At 38.2% G+C, this 27390-nt stretch overlaps 1 protein-coding gene across 2 annotated transcripts in view; it reads right to left on the minus strand.

Annotated features, from left to right (window-relative positions):
• Nucleotides 1–2479: 2479 nt before the first annotated feature.
• LOC109032586 (cytochrome P450 4C1) overlaps nucleotides 2480–27390 on the minus strand; it is a 34092-nt gene continuing 9181 nt past the window's right edge. For both annotated transcript variants that reach the window (XM_019044801.2, XM_019044800.2), the window contains 10 exons: nucleotides 21079–21169; nucleotides 20449–20637; nucleotides 18271–18340; nucleotides 17493–17619; nucleotides 17353–17401; nucleotides 14565–14710; nucleotides 13682–13750; nucleotides 4980–5148; nucleotides 4253–4435; nucleotides 2480–2982 (listed from right to left, as the gene is read on the minus strand). In XM_019044801.2, the coding sequence (XP_018900346.2) occupies nucleotides 2798–2982; nucleotides 4253–4435; nucleotides 4980–5148; nucleotides 13682–13750; nucleotides 14565–14710; nucleotides 17353–17401; nucleotides 17493–17619; nucleotides 18271–18340; nucleotides 20449–20637; nucleotides 21079–21169 (1278 nt within the window). In that variant the 3' untranslated portion in view covers nucleotides 2480–2797. The remainder of the gene's footprint in view (nucleotides 2983–4252; nucleotides 4436–4979; nucleotides 5149–13681; nucleotides 13751–14564; nucleotides 14711–17352; nucleotides 17402–17492; nucleotides 17620–18270; nucleotides 18341–20448; nucleotides 20638–21078; nucleotides 21170–27390) is intronic.

The raw sequence follows: 27390 nt of genomic DNA on the forward strand, positions 1-27390 counted from the left end.
GAATTGGTGTGGCGCATGGCCTGTTTGCTCTAAATTACTGAGGAACCCCATTTTCCCATAAGAGGCCGTGTATTTTTGGAGAAAATAAGGGGCAAAAAAAATCTGAAGCAAACAGGCCATGCGCCACATCAATTCTACGTAAATTTTCGCGTAGAATCCATATCTGAAGTCAAAACATACCCTTGCTTTTTGAAATTTTCTGATTTACGGCCCTCCAAAGCCCCCAAACTTTTGGGGGGTCGTGGCCCCAAAAATTTTGGAGCAACAGGGGTCATTTGGCACATCAATAAAAAGGTATTGATCTCTCTTGATCTTTTGACTTTTAGATTTTGAAATTTGAATAATTTGGCCGCTTACAGCATCGAATTAAAGATTGTCTCAAAAATGCCCCATAGCTCCAAAAATTGATGGTTTAGGGAAAAAGTGCAAAAAACAAAATGATCTTATTTTTTGCCGTTGAATCCGAAGCCAAAGTCAAAACATACCCTTCCTATTTGAAAATCGCGAGATACGGGGGGGGGGGCAGCCCCCCAGAACCCCCCCCCCCCCAAGGGGCCATTTTGGGGGGCTAAAAATATTTTTATTCGCTTCTTTGGGTTCGATTTAACCCATGAATGTTTTTGTCCCGAAGCTCAATTTTCCTCTTTTTTCGAGAAAAAGATAGTGAACGAGTGGTCTGGATCACCCTGTATGTTTTCTCCTTTATTTCTTACGTAAAACACGATTCATGCGAGTCACATGAATCATGTTACAAAGACAAAACTAAAGAAGAAGAAAAAAAAATCAATGTTAAGGCCGTATTGAAGGAGATAACCCCGCTTTCTTGAGAATCTACTTTTGTATTAAACCAAACTTTTTATGCGAAGATAAGGAGCAAATCGACGGCGCACAGTGGTTCCTCCTTAAGGAGAAAGTGGCAAAAACCTCATAACCATGCAGATACTGGTGTATATTATCCAGTGGCAGTTGAAATTTTTTTCAAATTAAATGTTGTTAAAAATTCCAGCGGAAATATCCTTAAATTTGCTACTAAGAAGAATTCTCTCTTTAATCAAAAATAATAAAAGCTTTTATCGAGATTATAGTCGCTTAAAACGAGAAAATGTCTACCTAAATCGAATGACAAGAATTCAGAATAATATAACATCATGACTTCTACGATTTAAATTAAGACGCTAAGAATTGATTTTCCCTTTCATATCTTCGGTGAGGGTGAAGGATCATAAACGCGAATCATGATTGAATCCTGTCCCTAATACTCAATGAAATGTTTTGAAAACTTCCCTAATCTTCATTTACCGCTCGAAGAACATTCTGTAAAAATTTCAAGAAACGCTGTCGTCGGTTCATTCTCTTTTAATAAATTGAAATGTCGGCACAGATTTTGAAACGCTAGAAACGAGATTCGCGATTTTTCAGTTTCACCCTCAATGTTAGGGTTTGCTTTTCTTTCAATGGGCCTGTTGCAAACTTTTGCTAGAGCAAAAATAAGAGTTGTTTCTTATAGATAATGCCTCAAAAATCACGATGAGTGCATCGGCAAAGTCTGAAATGCACTCATAACTTCACAGTCTGCGTAAGAAATTTGCGGTTCTTTGAGCTCCCCGCTTCAAAAACGATACTACGGCACAGGTGAACATTTTGTAAGAGGAGTCGTTCCATCGTCGGCAATACTCATCATGGCCGACGCTAATCCGCCAAAACACGTGTGATGGGACGAGATAACACCTGAACTGGATTAGATCAGATAACAATCGGCGTGTTAGCGTTCATATTTTCCACGCCCGAATTGATTGACCTTGAACTCTCCTCGAATTACGCGCAGAACTGCGCGCAAGCGTCGGCCATGATGAATATCGCCAACGATAGAGCGACTCCTCTAACAAAATGTTCACCTGTGCCGTAATATCGTTTTTGAAGCGGGAAGCTTAAAAAAACGCAAAATTCTTACGCAGATTGTGAAGTTATGAATGCATTTCAGACTTTGCCGATGCGCTCATCGTGATTTTTAAGGCATTATCTATAAGAAACAACTCTTATTTTTGCTCTAGCAAAAGTTTGCAACAGGCACATTAGACTCGTATCGGTAATACAAATCATATTCTTGTGGATCTCAGGACTCACGTCAGGATGGATGCGTATAGCTCCTTTTTATTTAAATACGTTCATTTTGCTATTAGAATCTATACTATTTTGGCAATTTTTGGCTATTTGGAAACTTTCAAACAGATTCGACAATCCATTTCTTTGCAAAAAATTAAAATGGCTGCGGAAATTTTTAAACGTTCCATGGCGCTTGTGATACTTTGACCGAAATATTGGTCTAAGACGATCTTCACTACGATTTTATTCGACCAAAAGGAGGTACATAATACACGAAACACTTTATTTGCAGCCATCCTAGGAAAAAATGTCATGAATCAGTCTACATAGACTTTCAATTTCTCCTCGTGGACAATGTACCTATTTCGACCAGAAAACTAAATTATGCTTTATTGTTACAATGTCATTATACGAACATTATAAAAATACATAACATATAAATAAAATAAAAATGGAAGATCAGTTACTTTCAGTAGAATGCATCTCAGAACATTATTTGTAAAGAAATCGGATACGTAAACTTATTTTTGGCTCAGCAGTCGAGCGGAAAGTTCATTTATTCAATGAGCTCCCACATGATATTTTCCATTGTAAATGCGTTTCAATCGAAAGTCGAAGGATCTCGCGCATTTCTTTTATCATGCGTTTCCCTGTGGAAATTTTTCTGTCCAAAGGGGACTTGAAAATAATGATTTTAACTCCTCTGTCGGGATTTTTGGTACACTCTTGGTTCCAGCTTCATGATCCATCCATGTTTGCTTCTAATTAACAGATCGGCAGTTAGTTTAATATTTTTCAATCCAATAATCGTAGACACGGTAAAATGACGAATGAAAATTGATAATGTCGTCTTCATGGCCATCATTCCATACTTGGTACCTGAAAGAGGACACATATTGATCGATGAAATACAATGAAAACACTACTGAAACAAAAATACTTTTCCCATTCTCCTCCTTCACAGGGCCGGATTACCTACTTGCCGCCCCCTTCTCATTCGTTTTTAAACATCAATAAAAACCATCAAGTGAACGTGCCGGAGGGGGAGGGGTGCATAAGACGCGTTTACCTACTCGTGTTGGATACATATTTTACGAAAGCCCTGTCAACACTACTAAGCAAAATTTCACGGAACTTGACGCGCAAGTTAAGTTCTATAAACCTATCTCTGTGTGGACAAGTGCCTCCATTTAAAAGAAATGAAACAAAAAATTATGAAGGAACAAACATAAATGTGGTTTAATAATTTTAACTTCCGCCGCTGCGCTGCGCTGATCGTACTGTGTTTGGCGCAATGCGTGAAGTATTCCTGCAGTCATGTAGGCGCTAATATGTGTGAAGGCTTGTCCTTTTCAACTCAAGTCCCCGTCATCATTCCTCTCTGCGCTGAGCTCCAGGCCAAATTGCATGTTCAGTTTCTCTCTTAACTCGACTAATTAAAGACGCCGTCTCTTGTATCACCGAAAAACGACAAAATTAGAAATTACTATACTCTCAGGAAAAATAGATTTTGTTCCCTTTTCTCATTGATAATTTTTTTTTCTGAATCCGATTTTTTTTAATACCTACATTTAAAAAAATTGCAAAATTTATCGCCCCCTAAATTTGCCGCCATGGGCCGTGGCCCATGTGCCCCCCCCCCCTTAATCCGGCCCTGCTCTTTCATAAGTAGCTCTTAGCTTCAGAATTCGCGCCTTGAGACATCGATCATATTTGTGCTTATGCACCATCAGGTTGCATTTATGAGTATAAAGAATGAGGTTCTATGACACTGTATTTCCATCGGCTCCTCCCCTCGTGGCGTTCCCCTTACAAAGTTTCTGTAAAAGGGCTCTTGTATTTCTGATGATTTGACTGCAAATACTCTGAATATTTTCCGACGACCTCATAACTATTAACTATTCATGTGTCATGTTATAAAAATAGACGCATCAGAGGCTCTTCAGTTCGGTTACCACCTACCAGAAAATGTCGGGAAGTATAACCATGAGCAACATCCGTGATTCCTCAAGACTAGAAAATGGGGAAATCACGGATGCTCTGTAGGAAAACTTTATTGACATTCTGCGCGAAATGCTCTAAAAATAAGAAAATAAATAAAACGAAAAATAAAAAAGCTGTGAAAAACCATGAATACAGTTTTTCTTACCGATACATCCTCTTGCACCACCACTAAAAGCTATGAATGAATACTTGTGTCTCCTTTCCACATTCTCGGTTGAAAAATTTTCTGGATTGAATTGCTTCGGTTGTTTCCAAAGTGTTGAATCGTAATGGGTCAGCAATGGCGCAATCACTGCCGTTGAACCTGCTGGCAGGATATGGTCTTGTGCTGAAAAACAAGAGTGAATATTATTTACTCAATTTCCACTCATCAAAGCTCCGTAAAAAATATGAACAGAAAAACTGATCCTCTTCTGCAAGCCAGCAGATTAAGCATTATTTTAAATTTCCTATTTATTATCGGTCCTTGTTATGACACTAGAAATTCAAAATAATTCTGAAGTATTCCATCGGAAAATCCCTAGTATAGTAGAAGGTATCTGTAAGAAAGAGAGTGAATGTAAGAGTGAATGGCGATCTCCAGAAAAATAATTTCTTCAAAATAGACATGTAAATAAGAAACTATGAGTAATTTTAATGACGGAAAATTTTGCTAAAATGAACAATTTTTTTACTCGACTATTAAAATAATTAAAGAGGACGTGGAGTCATTATTAAAAATTGTTAGGCAATAGCGTTGAGCTGAGATAATCTATGGCATTTTTTAGAGAGAAACGTTACTAGACCAATCGTTGGTCTAAAAGGCAACCTAGAAAAAAAAATCTTACTTAAAAACGTGACTTTCGATTATGCGGTTCACTTATTTTACTCACTTATTTTAATGCCTTCTTCTATTGATCTGAGAATGAAAGGTAGTGTTGGAAACAGGCGAAGGGTCTCTTTGATAACTTGCTCAGTATATTCCATCTTATCTATATCCTCAGTTGTAACAGGTCTGTTTTCATTCCCAAAAATACCGTACTGTTCCTTAAAAACTTTTTCCTGTGTTCAGAAAAAGACATTTCAGTTATTTTTTCATTAAAATCCAGTGAGATTTACGTGCATTCATCAAGAAAATAATTCAGGACAAAATGGTGGAATTTAGTAAAGTTAAAAGATTCTAATGAACACAAAATCTAAATACTGTGTATAGGAATACCTTCAAATGCAGGCAGATGTAGCTTTGCTTGTCACCTTTAATGCACCAGTATTGAACAATATTGTCATGGGAACGGAGTTCCCCATGATATTAGAATCGTTCCGTTGCTTTCGCTATGGGATTCCCTATACCTCTGCGACCTTGAGCCTTTCGCCCACTCTCCGATTTTTGGTTGATTTTCCGATGTATCAAAAACCGTTGTATTTTTTAGCCAATCGTGTCTCTACGTCAAGTTGTGTTGATTGCTAAAATTCGCTTTCAGCGAGTTTTTTTCCACCTTGAGATGTCGTGTCTGACTGGTAAATCTGCGCAGGACCACGAAGTTCCGTTTTTAGGCAAATTCTTTTTTTTGGGAGGTTCTGATTGGTTATTTTTCGCCATCAGTTTTCTGTTCGTTGGTGCAAAAGATCGCCTACCTCGGTGTTCTTGAGAAGCCGCCATTATCCCACCTCAAATTTGAAAAATAGAAGTAAAGAAATAATAACCATCGTACAAGGTGGAAAATTGTTCTGGAGGACTCGTTACGGATAAAGAAGTCAAAATCAGAGCTCGATTGATTGATTTAATTCATGGATACGCAAATATTGCCTTAGCTCAACTGCCGCGATCGGAATGCGTGCTGGGATGAACCTCGAGACGCATTCAAACAGTGCGAACCATGGCTCCTACAGCAATACAGCAATGCGCTTCATATCATCCCAAAAGCAGTCAAGGTCTCTTGTGATAAGTCCCGCCCATTGCTTGAGTCTTTTGTATGCTATTTTTACAGTCGCTCACGTGGATCCATCATAGCCTAGTTGACTAAACCGCCTCGTAATTTTGATTCGGTGCGGGCACCCGGCAATCGGGAGTTCGATACCCGACGATGGGAACTACTTTTTAATGGTTGTATTGAATGTTTTAGACTAATCATCAAAAAATAATTAATAGTAGATGATAAATGTACGAACATTTTCTCGTGAGTTAATATGTTAAACAAAAATACTGGAATATACCTTCTTCATATAATCAGCCACATGTTCCCCCAAATTAATGACGTTATTTTCTTTTTTCAATAAAGTTAATTTGCATTCAACGTTCGTAAGTTAAGCAAAAAGTACCTATTGATACAAATAGAAAGACATGAAAATAGTATGTCTAACATTTCAGTTGTTTTTTTTTTTATTATTTATTTTTTGTTTTTTTGTTTTTTCAATAAAACAAATTGACTGGGACTAGAATCATCGTATCTCTGAAGACAAAAGCTAAGTTTTTTGATACAGAAATACTAATATATTCATCCTTTATATAATCAGGGAGATGTTGACCCAAATATTGATGTATATTTTCTCTGTTCGCCCAAATTAATGATGGTATTTTCGTTTTTCAATAAAATTAATTTACATTCCACGTTCTTAAAGCAATATTTTCTCCAATATTCAGCAAAAAATAACAATTTATACCTACGCAAAAAGTAAATAAATAAATAAAGCAATGACATGAAAGTAGTATAGGTAGTACACATCTAACATTTCGGTTACATCTATTTGAATGAAAAAAATGGCAACTTAGGAAGCACATAGGTCACTTATCGACGGTGAAACTACCAAACCGCGTATCTCGGTTTGCGACGTCGCAGACTTCCTGTCATACTTTATTTTATAAATGAAAAGCTACTTAACGTCCAGTCTTGAAAATTTCCGTGATTTTTCCTCTTCGTGCGGAGAAAATTCTGTGAAAATTTCAAGGAATGATATTGATTTGGTCTACTTCAAAAAAATAAAATGTGAGCGGAGATTTTTAAACACCGCAAACGAGATACGTGGTTTGGTAGTTTCACCGTCGTTATGATGCGTATTCGGGCATATGCGTAGAGTAAAAATATCATACTTTACGCCGAAAAAACGAAACTGAAAGTTAAATGCGTTAACTTCCAAAAACCATACACTGGAAAAAAAATGAAATCTTAAAATAAGATTATGTGCACTCTTGGAAATTTTTCTCTTGATCCAAGCCGATATTGCATTGAACCAAGAGACTTGACACTTGAGTTAAGAAAACGGACTCTTGGATTAAGATGCCAGCACCCGGACTCTAAATGCAAGAAACTTGGTTTCTTAAAAGAAGAGTTCTGAATCTTAACTCACCATACATAATCCAACGAAAATAAATAATTGGTAAATAACAGCTTTCTTGTATGCAAAGAAAAAAAATTAAAAATGTTAAAAAAGAGATGTCGACACAAAATTACATAGCCCCTTCAATTCTAAAGATACTACAAACGAACTGTACCTTAAAATTTTCATATCCCAGAAGCAAAAGTTCCCATGACGAATATTGCTATCGCTAGCGATTGCAAAAACCAACTTGTTTACTAATTTCCAACATTTCAATAAAATCTTTCAAAATTTGGCTGGATCTTTGTGATAACATGGGTAATGGATAAAGAGCACGTCCAGGAGGAAATCGTGTTGATCTCCTTGCCATATTGCACGGCGAGAAAATATATAATTTGAACCACCGGATGAAGGTATACCACGGCTTCAATGAAAAATATTGAGTTCTTTTGGACTCCTTTGCTCTAACTCTGCGACCTGTTCACCTGTGACCCTTCTGGAATGTTTTTCTGCCTCCTGTCTGGTTGTGGTTCGGTTTATTCTGGTTCTTTTTCAATCTCTTAAGTGCATAGGCTTGGAGTCGTTGGTGTGGTGTAGTGTGGCGTTATGCAATATTCTTGCCAAATCTATGCTGCACCACGTCAATTTTTTCGCCGCCGCGCAAGCGCAGTTGAGAGTTTGATTATCAGACATCCTAAAAACATTTAACTAAAAACGCTCCACTGGTCCACTGCATTGCGTCGCGACTCGCGTCATCGCTTCGCCAAAGCATTAATTGACTCTGTTATCAGATAAAAGCCATGAACTTGATAAAGCTTGTAGCCAGCTCACCCGCGCTCTATTCCTAGGTGATTACTCATTGCTCAAATCGCTCTACACACAACGACGCGACTGACTGACTGTCGGCATCGCGGCTCCGGCTCTTTAAAACCCCTTCAATTTGGAGTTGGACAACAATCGAAGCTCTGCCTAGTAAAAAGCTTTAGTCGGCTGCCATGGTCAAGAACACTGTTCCGCGCACTTCTGCTGCGCCGTCTAGCCGTGGACGTACCAAACCCAATCTGTCTTCTATGTCTTCATCGGTTCCCTCCCCTCCGGCTACGAGGGCAAGAATCAATAATCTCGGAAAAACTGGATCAACTAGGAATACCTCTAATAGTGAAGCTTCTAACAGCAAAACTAACTCTGAAGCAAGTTCCCAACAAGATCAGCCCCCGGACAACAGGGAGCTGGGAAAAAACGCCAAAAAAGTTGACCACCCTAATGATTTTTCCTCCTCGAGTGAAACTTTTCGAGATCTTAGGACCAAGTTCTTTAATTCTCAGAAAGAATATGAAGATATTTTAAAGAAGGCAACAGATAACGATGCTCTCTTCAAAAGAGAGACTTTAGTGTCTCTGATGGAAAATCAATTTACAGTTACAAATGATGTTTTTAAATTCTGTGAAGACCTTATCAGAAAACAAAACGAAGCTTCCGACGCTTCAGGTGAAAAACTTAGGGTGGATTTTAGGGAGTTTGCTGCTCAAATAACCACTTCAGTGAACAAACTTAACGTCAAACTTACATCCTCATTAGAAAAATTATCGCTCAGTAACAACAAGGACTCGTCCTCTAGGCCAAGTGAAGCAGATGTTATTGCGGGGAATTTTGACCCACCTATGGTCAAGCTCCCTTTGGGAAAGTCGAACACTTCCCGGCCGAAACCCAAAGCCTCTCTCATTGAAATTTCGGCAGAGGCGGAGGGGGTAAATGGTTTAACAGTCGGAAAGACTTTTAGTGAAGCTCTAAAGTCAAGAAAGTTGGATACTGCTATTGACAAAATCATTCGCAAGGATGATAAAATTCTGGTGATGACCAGGAATTCCACTGAAGCTAATAAAATCCTAGATAGCCTTAAAGATGAAAAGTCCTTAGTTTTAAAGCCCTTCTTGGCCTTCAAACCAACCATTCGTGTTAGTTACGTGGACTCTGAAATTAATGATGAAGATATCCCTGCGGTAATTTTTGACAATAACGAAGTTTTTAACAAAAATCCTCGCATTAGCAAAGAGGAGTTTCTAGCAAATTTTCATGTGGTAAAAGTCTACCAAACAAAGGCAGACTCTGCAAATGGTACTAAAACAGTACTGATCTGTACCTCTCCTAAACTTAGATCTATTGCGTGTGCAGTTTCTAAATTAAAAATTGGAATAATGAATTGCGGAGTTACCGATCACATCTCACCCACTAGATGTGGACTATGCAACCAATATGGTCACCCACGTAGATTATGCAGGAATAACCCTTCCTGCAGATCCTGTTTGGGAGATCATGAAACATCTGAATGTAAGAAGGATCCTGCAGTTAAACCTGCAGATCCAGTCTGTGCCGCCTGTCATGGTTCAGGTAGAAAGGAAATAAATCACCAGATAAATGATAAGAACTGCCCTGCTTGGATTGAGGCGGTCAGAGTCCACAAAAGCAAAACTGATTATGGCCAGTAAAAAGTTCTCGGATAAAGATGACTATCATTTGTCTATCTTACTTTGTAATGTGGACCATAGTGGCCCTTTTCACGATTCAGCAGCTATAATAGCGGAAGATTTTAAATGCTCTTTTTTGTTTACTCCTGAACCCTGCCGAGGATATATTAAGTCTAAACCTCTCTATGCCGACAATCGTGAAGATGTAGCAGTTGTCTCCACCCCTCATCTTGTGGGAGGTTGTTCGCAGTGGAAGAGGACAGACGGTTTTGTCTCTTTTGTTCATGGGAATATCCGCTATTTTTGTTGCTACATTTCTCCCAATTGCTCCTCTGATGAATTTGACAACTATCTTCTCTCTCTTGAGAGAGCTTTTAAATCATCTAAGGAACCCCTGATTGTAGCGGGTGATTTTAATTCCCGTTCACAGGCCTGGGGAGATTGGAAGGATACGCCGCGCGGCCGAAAGCTACGAGACTGGGCCATCTCAAATGACCTCTTTGTGCAGAATGATCCAAATTCAGCTAACCCTACTTTTGTTGGAGCGAGGGGGAACTCGTATATTGATTTGTTCTTTGTCTCTTCTTCTCTGGTGGATAGAGTAGTGGAATGTTCCAATCTGGCCTATGGAACTACGGGAGGACACGAGTGTGTTTTGCTCCGCTTGAAATCTCCTTTACAGTCCTCAACCCCCTCCAATCCTAAACCTGCGGGAGGATGGTGGATAAAGGAAGAGAATATTAAAAAATTCTCGTATGATACAAAAAAGAGGGTCTCCTCTGTACTAGCGCACAGCCTGTTAACGGCTTGTACTTGTTTGGAAATTATTTCAAATTGCTGCAACAGAAATTTTAGTAAAAAGACAGCTTTTCGTTTTTCCCCTGTGCCATGGTGGAATAAGACTACTGAAGCTAAAAGGGTGGACTGTATTTCAATCAGGAGAAGGCTTACTAGATGTAAGGACCGTGAATCCAGGAAACTAATCATGGAACAGCTGAAAACTGCTCAGAAAGACATGAAAATAGAAATTTGGAAAGCTAAAAGAGCATCCTGGAATGACTTAATAGACCAACTCGAAAAGGACCCTTGGGGGAAAGCCTACAAAATAGTCACCAGGAAAAGAAAGAGACCTTCCTCTCAGGACAAGTCAAAACCCTCTCGAGAGGAAATTCTTGATGCTTTTAAAGATCTTTTTCCAGTTCACCCCCCCATCACTTGGTCTCCTATGCCTATAGAGGAAGATTCTGTTCCTTTGTTCACTGTTGAAGAACTTATTCAAGCGGCATCGAGACTGAAGAAAGGAAAATCCCCGGGACCAGACGATATCCCACCGGAGATTGCTAAAGCTTTTATTCTTACTAATAAAGAAGAGTGTTTGGATATGTTTAACGATTATCTTATTAATGGAGTTTTTCCCCAGGAGTGGAAGGTAGCCAAGCTGGTCTTGATTCCGAAGGATCAGAAGGGATCATCAAATAAGAAAAAGTTTAGGCCGATTTGTATGCTTAGTTTTCTGGGGAAGGTTTTCGAAAGGATGTTACATCAAAGGATCTCTCAAGAAGTTACCCTTTCCGATTCTCAATTTGGGTTCAGAAAGGGCCTGTCTACAAATGATGCTATAGAAAGAGTAAAGACAAAAATCAAGGAATTCCGTTTTATGAATCCAAAAAAGCCTATCGCATTTATCTCCCTTGACATTAAGAATGCGTTCAATTCGATCTCTTGGGCTGACTTGATAAACTCTTTAAAAGAAAAGGGAGTGTCTAATTATTTGATCAACATTATGCAAAATTATTTAACGGATCGCTATGTTGTCATCGAAGATCTTACCCTGGAAGTTTTTTCAGGTCTCCCTCAAGGAAGCATACTGGGCCCTCTCTGCTGGAATGTCGCTTATGACAAAGTTGTTGATCTCATCACAGAACCGGCATCACTAAAAACAGCATTTGCGGACGACCTGGGAGTGATTGTCTCAGGTAATAATACCTGGGACTTGAAGAAAGTCTCAGGAGAAGTCACAAAACAGATTGGCGATGTCCTCAGAGAAAAAGACCTTACTCTTGAGCCTGTGAAATCCGAGGCCCTCATTTTTGGTAATCTTTATAAGATTTCCTCTGTCTTAGTAGATGATGTCAGGATTAGATCGAGCGAATTGTTGAAATACTTAGGGGTGTGGCTCTCTAGAGAAAACCTTAGTTTTGACTCTCACATCGAACTGGCTTGTGAAAAAGTGGAAAAAATTATCAGATCGCTATCTTGTTTAATGCCTTTGTCAAAGGGGCCTTCTTTTCTTAAGAAAAAGCTAATTTTCACGTCTGTCCTTTCTGCTCTCCTATACGGTCTTCCTGTATGGTACCACGACGCCACGAAAATAAGGAATATCAAGCTTATTCAGAAAACTCTTCGCCCTATCAAATTGAGGCTCTGTTCTGCCTACAGGACAGTATCGGAAAGGTGTTTGGAGGCAATTTCGGGTTTTCCTCCCATTCAACTCACAATGGAGGAGAGGATGAGAAGATATGGGAAACAAGAAAACTTCAGCGATATAAAGCAAGACATCTTACATCAGTGGTGCGATCTTTGGCTTTCTTCCCCTCCTTCTGAAGATGCCTGGTTTAAAAGGCTGGTTCCCGATTTCGAAGAGTGGATCTTTAGAGACAACAGAATGGAAACTGACTTTTTCCTCACCCAACTACTATCAGGTCACGGAAGCTTCAGATACTACCTCTTCCGGTTCAAACTAGTTCAGAACCCAAACTGTGTTTTTTGCTCTAGAGTAGTGGTAGATGATGCTCAACACACCTTTTTTGAGTGTGATAGGTTTTTAAGAATGAGACTAGAAATTGAGGCCGATTTGAATGTAGTATTTAATGTAGGAAATTTCCAACAGATAATTATAAAGAACTTGACAAATTGGATTAGAATTAAGAGATACGTTAAAGACATTATTAATATTAAGACCTTAGCTTTCAATGCAATGGACTCTTCTTGATAGTTTTAATTCTTATTTTCTTTTCCAATGTTAATGTTATTTTTTACGTTCTTTAATCTTACACCGCTCTCTCTCTTATCTTTCCAATCTTTTGGAATTAGAAGTTAGTACTGATGTCATGCTTTATTGCCTTCCCGGTACTTTCTTCTATATTTTATTCTTTAATTGTCATCTTACCTTTTATATAAATACTGTTCTCTTTGTAGTAATTAACTCTGTCTTAGTTAGTAAGAAAATTGACTTAATAAAAAAAAAAAAAAAAAAAAAAAAAAAAAAAAAAAAAAAAAAAAAAAAAAAAAAAAAAAAATGAAAAATATTGTGAAAGATGCAGATTCAGATAATTACCTCAAAAAGCAAAACAAGTGCAGTACAAAACAGTAAACAACTGATTTAAATAATAATGAAACTAAAATAAAAAAACTGAAAACCGCAAAGCTTTTGGACAAATGACATTCAAATTTTTAATTGCAAAAAAATAGAAAATGAAAAAAAAAACTCAGATGAATGAAACATAAAACAAACAGAGATGCTTGATTGGCACGGATGCCATTGCCATTCAACATTTATAAATTCAAACGATTTATTTTATTTCATTGTCATCCATTAATCCCCTCGAGGGTTTCGTCTGTCTAGACTGTGTCACCTCAATCATTTTTTGTGATCAAATACGCACACGTCATCGACCAGCAAAAAAGTTCTCTATTTTTTGCTTCTTTTGGTGAACAAAGTTTAAGCACAAAATAGTTCGTATCGTCGTTTTGTTTTAATCGCAACTCTTGTTCCTACTACATGCCCAAATTATAGATTTAGGAATAGGATTTACCTGAATTTCTGGGTGCATTGCAAGCATTAGCAGACAAAAGCAATTCGTCAGTGCAGTTGATTCACTGCCCTGCAGGAAGAAAAAAAAACATTGAACGTGGGTTTAAATGAAGTAAGTAAAACATACCGAAAATAAAAACCCGACATTTCTTAGAAAAATATACAATTAAGGAAAGATTAAGTAAAGTTGAAAAACATAATGCTCCTTATTTTTGCGTTTCCTAAACACACCTTTCCATCAACCCTGAGATCTAGAAAAAAGAAAATTGTATAAAAATTACTATTTTACGAATAAGTGGAATAAATTTTGCAATTAAGAACTGTAATTTCTCACTCGGTTTAGGAACAACGTCTGTACCATTAAAATCCCTGTGCACATAAGTATTTTTAAGAATGAGCCTTAAATTGTAGTTTCTAGTTGCAAAATATATATTCGCGATTTCCGGTATGTTTGTTGCCTACGTGGTGAAATTGAAGGCGACCCCAACTGGAGGGGAGCTGCTGAATTCCTGAAAGTTTATGAAGTGAAATAGTTGTGTGTTTTGAAAATGTTAAACATTTGCAACGGTATAGACAGCGCTTTTCTATTCTTCTGTGACACTGGACGATAGGGAAAAACATGAGACCAAGTGTTGCAGCGTTGAAAATGTCTTGTCCTATTAAGGATATTTGATACTCCGGAAAATAAAATATGGTAATTTTTCACCTCACGAGGTTGATATCGTAAACGGACTAATTTTCGCAAAAGGGACTATTATTTCTGGCTCATTTCAGGAATAATGTGTGTGCCATTTGTTTTACCATGGAAGTAATTGTGCTGTTATGGATGAGGCAGAAATACTAGTCACTTATTGCAAAATGAAGTCTAAGTTGCTTTAACTCACCGCGAATAAAAATGTAAGTGCCTCATCTATCATGTCTTGGCTTGAAAAACGGAAAGAGCCATTTTCGTGAGAACCATACATTGCATCTAATAAATACCTCGAACTTAGATTGCTATGAATGTTGGCATTAGTAACAGGAGTTTGGTCTGGAAGAGAGGTAAAATATTATCAGATATCTCGATTTTACACCAAGTAAATCATTTTCCTACAAACCTCGTGCAAAAAAGTAAAGATAAGATGTCAACGGCAACCGCACATGGTCGCTTTTGAAGGGAGGCATTCACCCTGTAGATATTGATCGAAGGAAATGTCTCATTGATTGTGATTTTTGATACTAATATTTGCAAAGTTTATTAGCGGCTCTGGTGCTTGCACTAGAGCTGCTATTCCGGACGGTCCCAGCTGGGGAGTATCAATGCAGCATGTTACATTGTAGAGACCGCGCGTTGGTTGATGGGAATCGGCGCCATTTTCGGCTATGTTCCTTGTCATGACTTTATTTTATTGCATACTGTTTTATTGTTAGTCAATGCTATGTTGTGTATTGTATTTTTGGAATCATGGTGATACAGTCAACAATTCAAAACTTGTTTGTGCTTTTATCTCGTGATGGAAAAAATGTACTTTACGTTCAAAATTTGAAAATTTGAATTTTAAAGTTTTCGCGGTTAAGGAAGCTTTAACCACTGGGTTGGAGCTTCCTAGTCATATTACTTGATATCAGCTGATAGCAAACAAAGGTTACCAGGGAAACCGTAAACGTCTAACAACTATCGTGGCCATTGGGGCGATTATTGAAATGATATCGACTGTATGTCGCCGCTTACGACAGGACATAGCCCTATCTTAACTGTGTAATATATCGTAATTCGATATTGTTTTGATTTTTAAAAGGAGCAATTCATTCATACAGTTCCGATTAGTTTTGGCGAACGGGCCCTTAACCTACGGCACTCGGCTCATGGGAATTTTTTAACTTGTCCAGCTGGACGGACTCGTCTGTAGCGCCTCGTTCTTCGTTGTGTGTGTGATTTCGTGAAGAAGTTTCTATGGCAATTTGCTTTTATTTGTGAGCTGTTTTTTCACGGGATTTTTGAATGTTCTGTACGAATAAATTCGGTGAGTACCTCATTTATCCCTCCTTCCAGTAAAATTATTTCAACTTTTCCTTCTCCCTCATTCTGGACCCTTTCCCCTTTTAATGACAAAAATGATTGTAATATACCTATAATGTAATGAAATATACACGCTCTAATCATTTAATTTGTATTACCTTTATGTTATGTACCTACATGTTATACTATTTTTATAATAAATTTTGCCAACATGCTTTTCAATTCAGTCTACAACATTTCATTCCGACGTGGCAATAATGATTTATAATGCCCCTAAACATTAAAATGAATTACAATAGTAATGCCGCATCATAATGTCGTATTATACATCGCAACGATTCATGTCCTACTGATTATTGATTATTGTAAGATGAATTCTGTTTTCTCTGATTGTATGTTTCATACGTGCGAAGCAAGTACGGGTCACTAGAAACGTGGTTCGTACGGGTGGCTGATGAAATTGATCTTCGAATACCTTTTGATGAGCTAGGGAAATGGAACCATCTGCATCTCATGGACAATAAATAGTTGCCGTAATTAAGGTCATCCCGTGATTAAGGTGCCGTGATTTAAGTCATAAATTCTTCATCTAATTCTTGATTCATCTCCAAAATGTCTGCTAAAGCTTTCATGCGCTTCTCCTTGTATGCATGAATGAGCAAATTGGGTATCGAACAAGCGGACACTTTTTGAAAATTTAGATGATTCTGGACAATATCGTACAGAAGTCCACGAGCTGCAGATAGAACCATTACCTCTAGCTCATCAAAAGTTATTCGAAGATCATTCAACAACCTCTTTGACAAGTTGCAAAAACTTTTCGTTAACAATAGTGTCACACGGTACTAGGAATATTTACTATTTAACGAACCTTGTATTTCCCTGACTCAGTCCTAAATTATAGAAGTATGCGTTACTTTTCCAGCAATCCAAAAAAACAATTATACAAAAAACCAATACCTACACTTTCAGATATAAAAATGCAAATTTTTTGCAGCCTCGCTAAACGACTTATCAACCAGAGATTTTTTAGGAAGCGGACCTCCAAAGAGCTTTCAAAATTAAAAGTATACAACAAGTGATAATGCCATGTATTCGCCATATCAAAGCCAAACAGCTAAGTTACAAAACATGAATCGACAGTTGTCGGATTGTACATCAATGACAAAATGTGTCTAGGCCCTCATTCTTGACTACAACTACTGCCCCCAGAGCCGCTCTCCGACGCCAATGCGTTGGAGCTTCCTGCTTGTTTATGATTTGTATCGTTATTTTGCAGGATTTCATTTGCATATCAATTTATCAATTTCAATGCTTTTTGAGGTTGTATCAAAATAGGCCATGCCGTAATTTGAAAACGAATCATGATGCTCTGAATTGAAAGCAAATCTGAGTTTTTTCTCTTTATTTTCACGCTTAGCCCAAAAATTGTACGAATTTATGGTATAAAGATTTATAGTTACAGGGTTTGTGCGCAGTATAGTTCCTTTCAGCATGAATATGCCCAATTTTACTATCCACATCTCCGCACGTTTATGATTCGTTGATATGCATATATTACAGTTTAGTACTCTTTAACAGTTAAGGATTTTGATTTTGACAAGTAACACGAGTCAAGTAAACACGAAAACTATGAAACTTAAAATGAATGACAAAAAGAGGAATTTATTTACCTGAAGAAGAGTTTGTCCTCGTAATCGTCTTCCTCCTTTCTTGAATAACCTGGAAGATCAACAAATATAATTTTAAGTTCTCCAATTTTTTAGCTTTTGTCACGTTCTACGGAAAAAATCACACAATTGAGCATACGTACATTATAGACAAACCGACGCACAGCCTCGCACTCGATGTTCAATTCCTTTGCATAGCTTGTTTTCTCGTAGATCCAGTCCATATGAAGCCAGGGTTTATACAATCGTGCCGCTAGAAGTTCGCTCACCCTAAATCAAATATTATAAATTTGAATTACGATAATTTCAAAAGGTCAAGAGGCTAGTATTTCTAAATCATATTTATTTAAACATTTTATCGGTATTGAGGATATTTGCCACTAACAAGATGGTGGAATAGTGCTCAGCCTATGTACACAATTTTGCGGAGAAATGAAGGCTAAAAATTTCCGAATATTGTAGCATGAGAGTCAAAAATTAAACTCAAACGAGTATATTAGTGCAATTGCAAGGCTGAGAGGAGAGGGAAGTGTACTGCCGTACTAAGGAAGAACGCCGTACCTATGAACATTCGAGATTTGCCGAATTTCTCCGAATAAAACATGTATTTTCGAGTATTTGTTATGCATATTTTTTCTTGAAATTTTCAGATATTTTAGATTAAATTGTGTACAAAATTGTCTGAAAATTTTAGAAAACAATATTTACAATTTTTCCTGTAAATTCGGTTTTTATCGAAGGAAATTCGAGAACGTCTGAAGGCTCATACGGCGTTCTTCCTTAGCAAGGCAGTGTAGTAGTGTAGTGTGAAGTATGTTTAGCTCAAGCAGATGTATTGAAATAGTAATAGTAATATTTGCCACTTTTTGTGGAATATATTTTGCTAAAAAGTTAAAATGAATTAAGGCATGAAACTCTTACCGGAACAAAGACTCAGAGAAACTTGAATTCTGGCCTTGCTGAGTATTGATTTTGACTCCAAAAGCCGATTCTGAAAGTAAGTCACGATTACTTCATTGGTTAGTCGGATGTTTCTCTGACATGTGATACTCAATGGAAGATATACACCACGATACTTTAAAATACAACAAACCATTTTGGATGTAGACAGTTTCGGCATACAAGATATACTATTTTATCATGCATGAGCATATTACGCATTTTTTCTTTTTTTTAGAGCCTCACGTCCCTGGTAAAAATTGACAGTAGAATCTGTGTTCCAAAACACCATAGACCCACAGCCGGCTGTAAGATTTCCAATAGCTTCTATAGCTGGCTACACAATTTCTTACAGCCTTTTATAGCAGATGGCGATTAAGCAACAGCCAGGCGATAAAGTGTATGCTAAACGTTACTGATTACGGATACTAGGACTTAATGAGTTTTTGGAATACTGCTCTCTTTTTGGGCCGTAGTATCTTGATTTATTTTGCGAGGAAAGCTCCATACTTTTGATGGGTGCCTGCCATTAATAATATATTAGAGCGCCTTCAGTTTCGTATGATACTGTGCAATGCCTCTGGTGTGAAATAGTTGCTTCAAGCGCCGTGGCACGCTGCGGGCAGCCAGCGCGAAACGCGCATTGGCGCCTACAAACCTAACAGGGATACTTCACGCGTTGCGCAATGCGTGAAGTATCCCTGTTAGGTTTGCAGGCGCCAGTGCGTCGCCGCTCCGCTTTGTGTTAGGCTCTAATATTTAATCTGGCGGAGTCAGCGTTATTCAACTCATGATTTTGAAATGTTTGCACATCCTATGGATTATTCTCATTTTAATTGATGAAAAAAAAATATGTATTAAAGGAAAAAGTAATGTGTGTTTTGTAAATATGAAGGTGGTTCCGTATCAAATTTAATGATTTCCAAAGCACACGAATTTCTACACAATTTCTTATAGCCTTTTATAAACAATGGTGAAAAAGTAACAGCCAGGCGATAAAGTGTAAAGCCCGGCGATAGGAACAAACTATAGCCCGGCTGCATAATTTTTTATCGCTTCGTATAGCCCAACCGTCTGATTTTCTCCGCATTCTACAGCCAGCTATAGTATGATTTTCTGTAGCCTTCTTTAGCCAGCTATAATAATTCCTATGGTATTTTGAAACGCTGCTCTTATTTGGGGGGGGGGGGTCGGGAGGTTGGAAACTTATAAATCTATCGTTTGCGGAACCAAAATTTTAGAAAGGTTAAAGATAGAAACACATTTCTTAGACATTTTTGATCGAGAGGATAATTCCTGTTGAAGAAAAACGAAAACAGAAGAGGAAGCGAAATTTTACGGGCTATTTTTTTTGTAAATACACGGGAAAAATAGGGTAGTCGACACAACCAGCGGCTAATTAAAAATGCGCTAGCTACCGTGCGGTAGTTATCGTAACTACCGAACAGTAGCTGGCGCATTTTTAACTAGCCGCTGGTTGTGTCGACTACCCTATTTTTTTTCCATGTAAGGTGCTACTAACTGTTTCATTGCAACTGTTATAGTTATTTTGGAGTGTTTAGAATAAGTGAATATGACCCAAAAGGTGCATATCGACGGTGAAACTACCAAACCACGTATCTCGGTTTGCGACGTCGCAGACTTCCTGTCATACTTTATTTTTTAAATGAAAAACTACTTAACGTCCAGTCTTGAAAATTTCTGTGATTTTTCCTCTTCGTGCGGAAAAAATTCTGTAAAATTTAAAGGAATAATATTGTTTGGTCTACTTCAACAAAATAAAATGTGAGCGTAGATTTTTAAACACCGCAAACGAGATACGTGGTTTGGTAGTTTCACCGTCGATATATTTTTACTACGCTAATTGTTTTTTTGCCTTCAAATTCCAAGATAGGCCAGAAAGCCTACCCATGCATCAATACCCTCCCTCTCGGCTTTGCCTCTTGCGATGTCTGCGAGGCCTACCTCACATTAAGTTATGTAAAACTCCAACTCGATAGCTTAATCCTTTTTTATATAAATTTCTATAATTTATAATAAATCAATGATTTTGGGGAAGCAATGCCACCGTATGGAACTAAGCGGAAGCTTTCTGGCTTTGAATCGCGTCTTAATAGTCGTGATGGTGATCATTGTAAATTAACTTATTAACCAACTTACCGCAGACTGTATCCAATGCGGCCGGCATAAAGTACGGAAAAATATCTATCTCAGCGCCCGTTCCACAATGGCATTGAATGTTTTGGACGATGATATTTGCTCTTTCATTCATGACAGGCACGAAACTGGTTAGAATTTTGGGAGAAAAATAAGGAGCCAACGCTTTCCGGGTTCTCTTCCATTTATCGACTGAAATGAACAATTAATAAAATCAAAGCCCATTCGTTTGCACTCAATATCTTGAAGGAGTTATAGGCAACGTACGGTGTCAATTACATACGTATCTTCAAAAATAATAATGAGCCACTTAGGTCCGGAGCTATAAGCAGAGCCAGTACCCATTCTTCCGGCCAAATTACTCAAATTCCAACCTCAGCAATGCCAACTTTCCGTTCCTTCCTGTCTGCTCCAACTTTAAAGGGTACTTTACCCCTTCTTCTTTCGAATTCTACCCTACCTTCCTTGCGTGCAATCCTGGACGCGATTTTGGAACAATTAAGAGAAATTGTGAGGTGAAAATCATAAGATAACTACAAATATTACGGATGAACACATAATGGTCCTCATTCTACTTTTAACATTGGAATTACTGATTTTTTAATGTAAACATTTGCAATCGTATGCCCTTACCTGGCGCGGTACCCAGTCCAGTACCCACTGCTTTTTCAAGGAAGCCGTACAATGCATCTTTTTCTAAGGTTTTGGGACTGTTGAAAATAATCTGAAAGAATACATTAAATTTAAAAAAAAACACACACATATCCCTTTGAGAAAGAATACATATCCTATATATTAAAATGCAAAGTTCCGAATCTTAGGGCATTAACTTTGAGAGAACCACCGGACCGATTCGCGTGATCTTTTTTTTAAATGAAAGCCCCTGAGCTGTAGATTTGCAGGCTGTGATCGTTTTTTCGATTTTCTCAAATTTTCTCCCATAATTTTCTCAAATTTTCTTCGACGCATTAAAACGGAGGTCCGAATCTTTGGACGTTAACTTTGAGAGAACCACCGGACCGATTTGCATGATTTTTGTTTTAAATGAAAGCCTGTGATCTGTAGATTTGCAGGCTGTGATCGTTCTTTCGATTTTCTCAAATTGTCTTACTTTTATCGACGAGTGAACTTTAGCTGGGCTCAAATTTTCTCCTATTTATTCAGACTAAAGTCCGCATTTTGGGACATTAACTTTGAGAGAACCACCGGACCGATTTGCATGGGGTTTTTTTTAAATGAAAGCTTCTGATCTGTAGATTTGCAGGCTGTAATTGTTTTTTCGATTTTCTCAAATTTTCTTACTTTTATCGACGAGTAAAGTTCAGCTGTTTCGAGCGGTCATCTGGCCGCTACCTGCTTGCCCGTCCCTAGATACCCCCTCTAGGGTCTCAGCCACCCCTCCCACCACGTTCTTTCGGCTATCTCCGTTTTCTTTCGCATAGCTTTCCTCCCACCAACCTCAAAGAGGGTTTGGGTCGCATTGTCGTTCGTCACTCACCACCCACATTCCGTCGCAATCTCTCGGCTACTCCGCTTCACCACTTCTTGATAGGCATCCTGGCGATTTGACTGACCCTGACTCATTAACTGCAGCGGTGCGCACACGTATTGCTAACATGTATTGTTATGGACATTTCATTCTTATTTGTTCTTTTCTCTTTCCAAATTTGTTTCAAATTTGCTTGATACCTACTTCGTTTCTTCCTCTCTCTTTATTTTGTTGGTCGGTCGACTACGTTGATCGGCTTTTTGCTATTGAAAGCACATTAAGACTTCATGGATTTTCAATATCATCATTTGATCTTCCGGAATTGCTTCCAATTGACCTGAATCTTCAAGGGTCGGAGCCTGACTCTCCTCCCCCTAAAACTATGATTCCATGATTTCTGCCGCTAACCCAGAGCAAAATCAAGTTATTTCTGAAATAATTAGTCTCATCCAAAATCCATCTTACACGTGTAATGCGATATTCATTGATGGTCCAGGAGGATCGGGAAAAACTTTCGTTTAAGAATGTCTTACTGCGTATTGTACAAAGGAAAACTTAGACGTCATCTCCGTTGCTTGGACAGGTTCCGCCACATCGTTGCTACCTAACGGTCGGCCGGTTCATAGCAAATTCAAAATTCCTTCGGTTCTGAATGAGAATTCTGTGTCGAGTCTGACGGTTAGCTCAAGAGAGGCTGAGACTATACGGAAAACAACGATCATTTTTTGGGGTGAAGCTCCCATGGTTATCACGCATGCTCTGGCACGCATCGACCGACTTCTTAGAGAATGGGTAATGATATCCCTTTTTGAGGAAAAATTGTCGTCTAGGGTGGTGATTTTAGACAGGTTCCGCATGCTTCTCACCAAACATTGGTGCAAAATGCAATCAAATTCTCACGACTTTGACCTCTTTTTAAAATCAGAAAACTTGCTCAAAATATGAGAACTTTGCAAGACGAAGCGGAGTTTGCAAAATTTTAACTCGAAATAGGTGATGCTGTTTAACTTTCTGCTAAAAAAGGCCATACCGGAATTCATTGATTTACCGACAAGCAGTATTACTGAAACTGATATTATTACTGAAATTTATGGAAAAGATAGCTTCCTCATGTTCGAACGTAGATTTCACAAACTGCGCAATTCTGGCCCCTAAAAATAAGCATTGCAATGAAATTAACGACAAGGTTGTTGAAGTTCTTTCAGGTGTCTCTAAAACGTACTTCAGTGTTAACAGGCTCATCGTAGAGGAAGAGGGAGAGGCTCTCAATTTTCCCCTCGAATTCTTGGACAGTCTTAATCTTAGTGGCTTACCACCGCATAAACTCACACTTTTGCGGAGGGAGTTTTTGTCATGTTTTTAAGAAACCTCAACGTTTCTAAAGGTTTATCGAATGGTACCCGATTGATCGTCTGGAAACGTTAAGAAAATTGTCTTGATTTGCAGGTCATTTCCGGCGGGAAGGCCGGTGAAAGAATTTCACTGCCACGAATTGATTTGTCACCTGCAGACTCCTCTCTCCCTTTCTCTTTTAAGAGGCGACAATTTCCAATTCGCATTGCGTTCTGCATGACCATCATCAAAGCTAAGGGTCAAACACTGAAGCGAGTCGGCATTTATTTACCCCTAACAGTTTTTGGCCATGGTCAACTATATGTTGCACTCTCACGAGCTACATCGTACAAAAATTTTGAAGTCCAAATTCTTCCCAAAGGCAACCGTACAAAAAACATCGTGCACAAAGAGGTGCTTCGATCTTTTATAAATCCCAAAAGCCTCATAGTCATTAGAAAATTATCAAAAAATAAAAATAAAAAAAAATTAAAAAATAACACAAAAAAAAGAAAAACTAATTTAGCGAGCTTTTTATAACATTTTTCGGTAGAATGGCAGTCCCCACTCTGGAACGCAGAGAGGCAGTTAAATTCCTTGATCTTCTGCCGCAGAATCATCATCATTATTAAATCAAGAGTGGCGGTAGCCACCCCCGGTCGAGGAAAATGACGTCCTACTAAAGTCCCGATAACAAACGGGTGGCCGACACTCTTAGTCACAGGCAACTCCCTTAACTTGAAAATTGATTCGATTGCCATTCGACTGCAGCCCAAACGACGGCTCGGATTCCTACGATCTTGGTGTCTACGGACGCATCTCAATTAGGACTACAAAGTGGAAGAGTTTCAATAAGATCCATTGAGTTTTCAAAAAGTTATAAGCACTTAATGACCCAAAACGACGAAAATTTTACTTTTCACTTTGCCGGGAAATTTGAATTTCAAGAATCCACGGTCCTGAGAAAGTCACTCAAACTCCGCGATAACGGTAAACCTTAGACCCATAAAAGTGGGTACCTAAAGAATCGCCATGTTACCGTGTCCACGGGTTTTTACAGTTTTTTAACATTCCTGGTGTTCTAAAAGAGAAATTACGGAAAATACGACTAAACTGCCCGTCATGACCATCTTTAACAACAGATTTCTCGCTTACCCGGCCGCAGATCGTAATGGAGCCTATATAAAGGGCACTCCGTGAAGATGTGAGGATTTCATTTTGCCACATAAAAAAGCGCTTTATCTCACGGATAATCCAGCATCCGCTTACATCCTTCAAAATTTTAGCTATAATTTTTGAATTTAGAAAAAAACCAGTAATATAATGGTTCAACGCCATTGGTTCATTCTGTTCAGGTTCGTCCGAGTTTCGGGAACGAAATTCCTGTCGTCGTTATCAACCTCCATCTACTGTATTTATTTGTGAATAATGAACAGATTTAATTTAAAAGTTCAATTCATTTTAGATCCTAACTAATATTACACACTTATATTATTACGCCCACTTTTATCCCGATACACCACTTCATTGGTTTCTTAAAAATCTCAAGTGATTTCTGGTCGGTCGTTACCAACCTCTTTAACTAGTACTAGTTGTGAATAGATTTACCTAATTTGGATAAGAGTTTAATTCTTCGTAGATGCTAACTACTATATGTACGTACTCTTATTATTACGTCTCACGTGTTCTACTGGAGCCCGATATACCTTAATTTCTCTTAAAATGTTCAAGTGATATCTTTATTTTATGATGTGACAAAATTTTAAGTGAGGTTATGTCGTCATGTTTATGTCAGTACCTGACCGAAAACCGAAGCGATAGACGTAATTCCGGTAAATTACGTCAAAGAAATTACACCGAAATTGTGCCAAACTCTCCAAAGGAAGCAGCATTTACATCACAGAATGTATTCTCACTACTAAAGTCTAAAAATTACTGGAATATGAGCCTCGGTCTTCACATGCGACTGTCACTGAACTTCGACCAAAATTTATTCGCTCTATATCTTGCCATCAACCTATGTGCTCTGGAGTGATTATGCTTCTCTGAAGTGTATGTTATTTACATTAAGAACATGTTTCCTTCATGATTTATCTTGGAATCCTCCTATCTCTTCTACCGTTCTTGTTACGCGCGGCTTGCGTACCTGAGTATGTGAGGCACAATTCCATCCCTTTTCGGAACAGTTCAATCATAGGTCAACTGAATGTCACATAATCAAAGGTCTTTGACTGTGAGCATTTGCTCAAATTGGTTTCTTCTGAGTCTCTTTGATTTTGCGTCAGGAGTTGTTAGAAACATCATTTTGCCCAACTTTAGTAACAAGGTCTTTAATGAAAGGTATGTACTCGTATTATTCTCATAATTTCATAAGTTGATGATGAAAACACAATGAAGGCTTCATTTTCTTGCATCGATTACCGTGTGAAATGGGTGCGTCCATTCTTCCTCCGTACAAAAGCGTAACAGAATAAATTGCTTATCTGTTAAGAGGACTACAGTAGTAACATACGTAGGTGCCAGTTCCTACCTAGTTCCATTGGAATAAGTGCGATTGTGTCAATCAAGGCTGAATACAATATTAACAATTATCTTTTTATCCAGCCAGAAGTATGTCTTCATGATCCTTACTTTGTCTATGAGCCTTGCCTGATCGCATCAGCCCCAGTAAGTGAGAGGATACACCCACCTAAATCGGAATGGAAAGCTTTGTTTAAATCGCCGCCCCTCTTTCTTGCTGCTTATGTGAGGGGATAATCTCCACCCTGTTTAATGGATATTTAATCTCAGTTCTCTGTTTTAAATGAGGACCAGTTTGCTAGAGGGAGCCTCTGTGTCATTCACGTATTGAGTGTTTGTTTACATCAAGTCATAAGGTTATGTTTGCACCCACTTATTGCTATTTATACTTATTTATACTAGATGTGTTACTGAAGTATTATTCCATTTTGACCTAGCGAGTGCTTTCTAAGCTCAGCTCCCAGCATGTAATTACTCCAGTGAAACAGTGCACGTAAAATATCAGGTGTTCGGAGTTCAGTATTGACCTACCTAGTTTCTGCACCGCTAATCGTCCAAGGCTGAATGTGATTAGATCAATTGGTATCATTTATGAGAAGAAATGGAAAGCTCGCATATCACCTTCCATATATTAACTAAATGCTCTTATCAAGAGATTGCCGTTTCGGTTGATGTCTGTCAGTGAACCTTAAAAACTCAAGGAAACTAAGAGGTAAATTTTGCAATATTTTATCCTTAAAATGCCTGTATTACGACCAAATACTTTCTTCGTGGCTATTGCATTTTTTAAAATAACTTAAGGCACTACCTATGTGGGCAAGTATATGATTTGACAAATTTTATGGTGAAGCGATATTATTCGAAATTAATCCAAGAGAAAGACAAGCTATTTCATTGCATGCGCAGGTATTTTTTTGCAATGGCCGATACTTAATAAGGTCAGTGAGAAATTCTCTTAATAGGTATTCATTGTCAGAACCTGCAGCCTGATTGTCGAAATTGTGTGTTTCTCGGGTAGACATAGATGACATAGGTCAAAAGGCGGTACGTGATTGGTCGACGCTATGTCTTGTCGCTGTTTTGTCGTGCCTCTGATGGGTGGAACCCTAGACAAGCTAAAGGCATCTCTTAAGTTTCTGCCAGTATGTTGTCCATTCCACCAGACAAAGGCACGATAAAGCAGCGATAAGACATATTTGATCAATAACGCTCCACCTTTTAACCAATGTCATCTGTGTCTACCTTTCAAACACAAACTTTCAACAATCAGGCTGCTGGCACCCTCAAGTTAGGAAGATCATCTTATGCGATAAGTATGCCTGTTGCCAAATTTTCAATGACAAATTAAGTATTCAGGGGAAATGAAAATATTTCTCATTTCATTGCAATCATCGACAATTTTTCTTTTACAATGCTCCTTAGAGTATGGTGTACCTAGAGTCTGTAGGAACAAAGTTTGGATGTTTGGATGCTCTAAAGAATAATAATCCCAAAAGTCATGAAAATACCTAGCTGGTTTAAAGTCATGCCACACCAAATAGACTCATTTTGGTAAAATTTGTGCTCTACTACTTCATTCACTGGTTGTTTCATGAATAATTCAT

Source organism: Bemisia tabaci, chromosome 8 (genome assembly GCF_918797505.1).
Source record: "Bemisia tabaci chromosome 8, PGI_BMITA_v3".
NCBI lineage: Eukaryota > Metazoa > Arthropoda > Insecta > Hemiptera > Aleyrodidae > Bemisia > Bemisia tabaci.